Source organism: Urtica dioica, chromosome 7 (assembly GCF_054948205.1).
Source record: "Urtica dioica subsp. dioica isolate 48M chromosome 7, U.dioica_male_clone48M_v1_H2, whole genome shotgun sequence".
Taxonomy (NCBI): Eukaryota; Viridiplantae; Streptophyta; class Magnoliopsida; order Rosales; family Urticaceae; genus Urtica; species Urtica dioica.
The window spans coordinates 46,521,857-46,530,436 of record NC_142762.1 but is presented as its reverse complement, the minus strand read 5'-3'; the positions used below and the strand labels follow the sequence as shown (position 1 = coordinate 46,530,436).

The window sequence follows — 8,580 nt, the reverse complement described above, 5'->3', positions numbered from 1 at the left end:
TACTTTCAGTAGTGTAATTTTCCTGATTTATAATTGGTATGTAAAAATATATAGTTTTTGTCTGAGAGTTGACGTTTTGGTTTAATACATTATATTATGGCACAATTAAGATTTCTAAAGAATAAAAAACTATGTATATGCATGCAGTGAGTATATGCATGTATTACGTGTAACTATGTATGTATAGTTTTTATTTGAAGATTAAAGGTATATGTTGAAGTTAAGAAAAGTCAAAGATTTGGTTTCTAATTCTATACTATACGATTATAGAGAATTGGTTTTAAAATTCACTACCTATATATATTCAATACGTGCTATGTAGAAGAGGTATCAATATTACGTCAATAAATATTGATTGAATTCATTCTTAATGGGAGTCATGAAGTGATCCCTAATTTCCCGCAACCGATCAGTCAATCTATTCAAATTTTTTAAACTTTGAATAATATCACAAATGAGAGAATAATCTGAAGTTTTCTCGTCACTTTTTCTCCAACCAAAAACTCTCTCCCTTTCTCTTTGTTTTCATATTTTTCATCTCTGATAAGGAAAACAAGAAAGAAAAAAAATAAAAACCCTACATGCTACTTACCAAATAGCCTTTCTCTTGTTTTTGGTGATCTAACAAAATTAGAGAGCAATCTTTTTACCATTTCGGAGGTTTTGAACCGAGTAGAGCATTTAAGCGGTTCACGATCAAATATCGTAATTTTCAACTTCAGGTGAGAACAATCTCACTACAGCACATATTAGTTTTAAATAAAATTATGATGAGTTTTGCGATTCATGACGTGGTTGTTTGATAGTATTATGTGGTTTTGTTAATAGTTATAAGCCACGTGATACATGTTACGATATGCTTAAGTACGATGATATGATTTATGAGTTGTTATATATATTATGCGATGATTACATGTCGACGTTTATAAATTTTAGCTTATGATATGTTATGATATGATAAATGATGATGATGGAGTAATAATGACATGTTTTTAAACTTATATGGCATTATGTATGTTGATGTTTGCACATGTCTTTATGCTGAGTAAATTTATGTATGATGTATGAGAAGCTAGTTAATGTTTTCTTGTTGACCTATGTTATGTTTCATATGCAATATTGGTAAGCTATGTCATGTTATTTTTTTTTTTAAGTTATGATCATGTCACGTCTGATGTTATGTATGATGGTTATTTATATTACATGTCATATTTGCATATCACCTAAATAACAAAGTGAAAAGATAAGTAAGAGAGTCGTACCGCCTCGAGTTACGGAGGTCTACAAGGAGAATTTCCCGAGCCGACTTACGGGCCCAAATGGGGAAATTTCTCATATGTTATAAGTTTATAAGATGGAGCAAAGTATGGGACCTTGCAACCCCATATCTTTGTTTCCAAAGTGTACACTGAAATTGGTACGACTACTCTAGGGGAGCCCCGAATAAAATATGATAAGATTTACGTTAAGAAAGACCATTTCACCTTTAGAATGAAAATACTAATAACCTGTTCATGCATTGCATCACTCATCTTGTTTTGTGAGTTTTATATTGTTCTCGCTGAGCGATAGCTCATTTCCACGAAAATTTTACGTATGTGCTGTAGGTAAACAATTTACTGCTAAGTGATGAGTATGGACCAGCGGCATCGATAGCAAGAGGATCGGGTTATGGTTGCAACTACGTAAGAAAGACTTCCGCTAAACATAAGATAAATTAGATTTAATATAATTTTCTAAAATAAAGTTTTAATATAGATTAAGTAGTATGTTATAGTATTGTATCATTTTATTCTTAGCTTGATTAACGAATTTATTATAATTTATTTTCTATTAAGTTGGTATTAAAATACCATTTTTCAAGTAAATGTCAAAATATTTTCAAGTCAAATATTTATCATGATCAAAGCTTAAAGTTTAGTTTTTATTCACTTATTTTGTTATACTGTTGACCAAATTATTTTTATAAGGACTAGTATGGTTTTATTGTTTTATGGTATTTTAGAATATATGTATTTGAAGAAAAGAAAAATAGAATCCGCGAATTTCCAGATTACGGTTTCGTAAAGGTATTATATGATAGAAAAAAAAATCCTCATATTTTTCATACATAATTTTGATAAGTAAAATAAGTAAGTAAAGTAAGACTGTCCGAAAAGTCGGGTCGTCACATTAGGGGCCTAAAGCAATTGTCTCACATGCATAATGTTTAGGCCGTCCATGCTCTCGGACCACCGTTTGTGCATGGCTCTGATAGATATCTCGACCTCCGACTCCCTAACGCCGTCAAACATCCCGAGCCTGTGGCTCGAGAGCAACTCTTGCGTGGCGATCTTGCGAAGCTTTCTCCAGTACGGACCGTAAGGGCTGAACCCGAACATGGCGTAGTTGTAGCCCATGTGCTCTACCGCGATGGCCTCTGGACGGTCAGCGAAGACCTTGTCGTTCGCTGTGTAACACTCTTTGGCTATTTCCCAGTCGCTTACGACTAGGGCTTTGTGAACACCCATTTTGATGGTGAAGATCGGTCCGTACTTGTCGGCCAGTTTTCCCAAGGCTATGTGAGGCGGTTGCGAGCCTCCGAGCAGAGGAAGATGGCCGATGATAGGCCACGCGCCGCCGGCTTTTGGTGGTTCTGGATTCCGGGCAGAAGATCTTGGTTTCCATAGGAGTCTGTAGATTATTATCAGTGAAAGACTTAGAGCAAAGAGTGCTGTTGTGGATAGAGAAGGAACCATGTTGGAATAAGGGTTATCGGTGTGAGTGTTCATGGTTTATTGAGTTGTGCAAAGTATTCTTTAAAATATTATCCTCTACTATATACTGATCATCTATAGACAAGTTTCTGTCCCTGTTTTAAAGATATAATTTAATAATGGAGTTTTGTTTGGTCCTTGCGTTGGCTCAAGGACGGTGGAAATAATAGAAAAAATTAAATGTAACGAGATAAAATTATATTATTTAATACTTATCTCGGTATATAAAATAAAATAAAAGAGATAGCTAAAAACAACAACAATAATAATAAAGGTGAACTTAATATTTAGCCCAAATAGACCTCCTTTTAAATTCTAACCAAACTATTAAAAACCTATAATAATTGTGATTCAGCCTTGGGGTTATTTGTCTCATTTCTTTTTTAGAAATGAAACGACAGAACCTTCGTTTTATTTGTTCCACGTACTAGATTAAAATTTAATGATAGTTATTGTTATTTTGTTTGCTGGGATAAAGTGGAATGACCCAATATATGAAGATTTATTGAAGTATAATGGTGGTTTAATGATCTTAGTACAACCGAACATAAGTAAAACATAGTAGTTAGTACTTAATTATCGTTATAGAAAATAAGATTTATTGTTGTTATTGGTGTTGCAAATAAGATTAATTATTGTTATCGTTACCATAAATAATACTTATTGTTACGTTAATAAAATTAATCATTGTTATTGTTACATTAATAAAATTCTAACTGTTATTATTGTTACATTAATAAAATTCTAACTGTTATTATTGTTACGTTAATAAAATTCTAACTGTTATTATTGTTACGGTTAATAAGAGTAACTATTATTTTTGTTACAGTTAATAAGATTAACGATTGTTCTTGTTACTGTTAAAATGATTAACTATTATTGTTCTTATTACGATTAATAAAATTTAAATTTTATTTTTATTACAATTATTAAAACTAATTGTTGTTCTTGTTAAGGTTAATAAGATTAACTGTTGTTCTTTTTACAGTTGATAATATTAAATGATGTTCTTGTTAACGATCAATAATATTAACTATTATTTTTGTTACGATTAATAACAAGATTAAAGATTAACTGTTACTCTTGTTAATAAGATTAACTATTATTATTAATAAGATTAATTGTTGATTTAAAAATTAGTTAGAAAGGTAGTATTGGAACCTATTATAATATTGACTATTCTCTTAAATAAAATGATAATTGGACTATAATTTGCCCCTAAAATATAGCTAATTATTACTTACAAATCTCTAATAATAATAATAATAATAATAATAATAATAATAGTCTACAACAACAATAACTTTAAAAAACGGAAAAAGCCTTGCAAAAAAAATAAAACAACATAAAACAACGTGTGATACACAATAATGTAAATAGCTTTAAAAAAAAAAGTACAATGGAATAGGAATACAATTACAAAACGTCCAAAAGTTTCACATCGAACAAACACTAATATGGAGAAAGATATTTACTATAAATTTCAATAAAAAAAAGATGTATCATAAATAATGTAAAATATATAATTTATTATGTATAAGATACATTTTACGATTGTCCATACAACTCGGTAGGCAAACGAGGGGTGACAAGAACATTAAGCGGAGTGGCTTTGAGATTGGTGAGCCCAAAGCTCTCCGTCATATCAACGCTGTCATTTTGCGGCGTTGAGATGTCAAACCCTTGAAGAACCCTAGCCAGCGTTAAGTTGAGCAATTGGAAAGCAAGCGAGATTCCCGGACAGACTCTTCTTCCGGTTCCGAAGGGAATCATCTCAAAATGTTGACCCCTGATGTCCACGTCACGGTTTGTTGTGAGAAACCTCTCGGGCTTGAACTCAAGAGGCTCGGGCCACGAAATCGGGTCGGTTTGGATCTTCCAGAGGTTTGTGAGGACCTGGGTTCCTCTTGCCACGTGGTAGCCGCCGACAGTGCAGTCTTTCGTGGCGAGGTGTGGCGCGGAGAGTGGGGCCGGGGGGTACAGCCGGAGAGTCTCTTTGACTATTGCTTGAATGTACGGAAGATCGGCGATATCAGATTCGTCAATGACCCTGGTCTTTTCGGATCGGCGGTCGAGTTCATCTTGGGCCTTTTTCAACACGTCGCGGTTGTTGAGTAGTAGTGATAGCGCCCATGTTAGGGTTACCGTGGTCGTGTCTGTACCTCCAGCGATCAGATTCTGTGAAATATTATTGTCTTCAAATGCACTTAATTACCATGTTTGAGGTTAACATATTTGGTAAATATATTATGGGATAAACAACGAATATATTTTAATCTATAATCTTTTCTTTTAATTTGTGTTCTTGAACTTTTTTCTTTTTCTTTATTTTAACCTCTTTAAAATAATTGTGTTGAGACTTTCAATAAAATTTCATTTTATAAGTTTATATCTATTTTAAATATGTAAATCGTACAAAATATATTTTCAAAACCGATTGATTTGTAAAATAGTTAAGTTTTTAACAAAATAGTTAAAATTATAAATTTTTATGACTATTTAGCTAGAACAAATGTCACTGATATTTAATCGTGTACAACTATATATAACTATCTTAAGGAGCTTTATTTGTATTTTCCATAACATAGTTAATAAGGAGCACCTCTCCTTCAACTTTCATCTTGGAGCCGCCACATGACGCTGCCAGGAGGCGGCACGTGACGTTTTTTTTTTTTTTTTTCGCCCCTTGGCCTTTGAATTTTTTTTCTTCTTCCAACACTTGTCCTGGCGATTTTTTTTTTCCAACCCTTGTCCTTTAATTTTTTTTTTTTTTCGACCCTTGGCATTTGATTTTTTTTTTTTCAACCCTTGGCTTTTGATTTTTTTTTTTTCAACCCTTATCCTTTAAATTTTTTTTCCTCCCTTTCTCATCAACATATTTTGTATAATTTTTTTATGTATATTATAATCATAATTACTAATACTATATTAATAACATACATTATGTATATGTTTATATATATATATATATATATATATATATATATATATTATTTGAAAAACTATACATAGATTTTATATTAATATAAATATAAGAAACTTTTTTTACTTTCTATTTCTTTATATCTTTTTTTCTTTATTTTATCAAAATTTAACTTCAACTTTTATTTAACTAAATTTTTTTCCCATTATAATCATAATTACTAATACTATATTATACTATATCAATAACATACATCATTTGGATTATATGTTTATATATATATATATATATATTATTTGAAAAACTATGTCGTATTAATATTATACGTAGATTTTATATTAATATAAATACAAAAAACTTTTTTAATTTCTATTTCTCTATATCTTTTTTTTTTTTATCAAAATTTAACTTCACCTTTTATTTAACTAAATTTTTTTTTTCCCATAATACTTTTAAGAAATCTGATAGGTAGAAAAACATGCAGTATTTTGAAAGACTTTGAATAATAAAAGAGTTTTTTTCCCTACCTTTTGTTATTTTTAAAAAATCATTGACAACAATTTTGCTAAATTTAATTTAATACAATTAAAAATCTTCACCTTACTTTATTTTCCTTATTTTTATTTTCCACTTTTTGTTTAAAAACAATCATAATTTTTCTAACTCAGTTGTTAGAACTAGTGTTTTCAATAAAATAATTAGTTATATTACTAAAACAAGCATTAAATACTTTAGTGTTTTAAAAGTCTCTACAACTTTTTCTTTTAATTAACTTATATACGAATTTTTTCCTGAGGGCGTAAAAGTCTAAAATTATACTCTAAATGGGTATGAATATGATACATAAAAACAGAAGTTCAAAAGCCAAAAAGCAACTATCCGACGACCACAAAAAAAAAAAAAAAAAAAAAAAAAGTAAAAAAGTGAGACTGTAGATAAGATATCTATGTTGCGTACGTACCAAAACTGTTGATTTGATGATTGTATCATTGTCATACTCAGCAAAGGTAGAGCCCTCAAGCTCAGAAAGCATGACATCCATGAAGTCTAGCTCGTTTCTAGCATCAACACCGCTCATGGCTTCTTTCCTCTGCTTGTGCTCTTCAAGCCATTGACTAAAGATAAGATCCAAATCCTTTGCTATTTTCTTCATGGCCTTCTCGTAGCCTCCCAAATCCAACCACCCGAGCCAAGGAATCGCATCTCCGGGCACAAATAGCCCAACGAGACTAAAGAAGTCGTTCATCGCCTTCCGAACCATTCTCGATTCGCTCGAAGCATGGTCGCTACCGCCATCGGTGAAAGTGTAGCGCTTACCCGCAACCATTCTGAGGATCACGTTGAGAGCCAGGTTCCAAAGCCACTGCTTCATATCCACCGAGACGCGGCTCGATGAATCGCTCTTATTTGCCGTCCAGTGTTGGTGGAGCTCCTTCAAGGACACACCCACCTCGGAGGCTCTGACGTGTTTGAGCGTCTCTAGCCGTTGGTTCGAGAACAATTCGACGGATGAGATCTTGCGTATCTCGCGCCAAATCGGGCCATATGGCAACAACCCGAACATGCCTATGACCTTCGCGGCCATCAAGTCCGGCCGCGAGGCCAAAGCCAAGTCGTTGGTTGTGAAACACTCCTTAGCAATCTCGGAGCTGCTTATCACCAGGCCTTTGTGGGACCCGATTCGGATGGAGAAGATCGGGCCGTACTTATCCGCAAGCGCGCCTAGGGTTTTGTGGGAAGGCGTTGGGCCTTTTAGCAAGAAAATATGGCCAAATATTGGCCAACCTCCAGAGGCCTCTGGGGGTGTAGCTTTTCCCTTTTGAACCACCCACTTTCTATTGATACAATAATAATAGGATATTACTAACAGTGCTATAGTAAATGGCAGAATCATCACTGATGATCTTAGATCATAATGAAGCAGTGAAGAAGCCATAATTATAAGATAACTGTAGAGGGGATATATTCGGATTTATTTCGTTACAGGCTGTATTTATAATAGATATAGATACGTCGCAGCCTGCTATCGAACAACCTAGATGAGCTGTTCAAATTGTCTTCTCTGCCTAGCTATGAGCTATCAAACAAAAACCTAGAAGAGACGTTCAATAATGGAGATACAAACTTAGAATAGTAGTTTAAGTGTACTAATATTATTAAGGGGACATAAACGGTATATTAGATTAATACGATATCGACTCTTGAACTAGTATATAACATAGTAGTAGACTTATTACTTAGTATACGCTTATCAAATCAGAAACGGAATCAGTAATAGATGATTAATAAGCTTATATTTATATTAATTGTCAGATTATTCTTGTACTTAAGATAATTAGTAACTCGATCAACTAAAACGGTTTATAAACTATGTGATGTTTATATGAATCAAGAAGATACAGCTCATTGTCATTTGTGAATAAATATAAAATAGAAACTGAAATGAGTTGGAAAAAGCATGAAAAGTGGGACAAAAAAAGTTGCAAGTTAAATCTGGCCGGTGCGGAACTAGGGTTAAGAAATCGTTGAAGATATATTGACATGTGGCTTTGAGCGCTCAGATTTAGATTTTCTTGCTGTGGTTTATTTGATCCTTTAAAGCATATGTCGTCCGTCGTTTTTATGTGGACTGGACGATAAGTAGGGCCATCTGCATTTGTAGCCACACTTCAAGTTAGTAAAACAGTATGTACACATTTGAGAGTTACTCTCAGACTCGGACACATTATAGCATCCAAATTTTGACTTGTAATTAACTTGTTAGTAGTACACATTTGAAAGTTACTTAGACTTCAATCATTAGCTATAGAAATTATAACTTATTTGAAATTGTCTTCTCAACAGCAGCAATACAGATTTGAAAGTTGCTTAGACTTTAATCATTCGCCATAGAAATATTAC

The 8,580-nt window shown here is 32.7% G+C and overlaps 1 protein-coding gene and 1 pseudogene across 1 annotated transcript; both read right to left on the bottom strand.

Moving 5' to 3' along the window:
- Positions 1-2,180: 2,180 nt before the first annotated feature.
- LOC149392237 (strychnine-10-hydroxylase pseudogene) lies at positions 2,181-2,771 on the bottom strand (annotated as a pseudogene).
- A 1,388-nt stretch (positions 2,772-4,159) lies between these two features.
- On the bottom strand, positions 4,160-7,616 carry LOC149392236 (cytochrome P450 CYP82D47-like). The gene is made up of 2 exons (XM_089620318.1): positions 6,641-7,616; positions 4,160-4,934 (listed from the first exon to the last, which is right to left on the bottom strand). The coding sequence occupies exons 1-2, from the start codon at positions 7,613-7,615 to the stop codon at positions 4,305-4,307; spliced, it is 1,605 nt and encodes a 534-aa protein (XP_089476444.1). The 5' UTR covers position 7,616; the 3' UTR covers positions 4,160-4,304.
- Positions 7,617-8,580: the final 964 nt, after the last annotated feature.

Excerpts from the sequence above, each read along its gene's own strand:
- LOC149392236 (XM_089620318.1), bottom strand. The coding sequence starts at position 7,615 with ATGGCTTCTTCACTGCTTCATTATGATCTAAGATCATCAGTGATGATT. Across the intron at positions 4,935-6,640 it reads TCATCAAATCAACAGTTTTG|AATCTGATCGCTGGAGGTAC; the intron begins GTACGTACGCAA and ends AATATTTCACAG.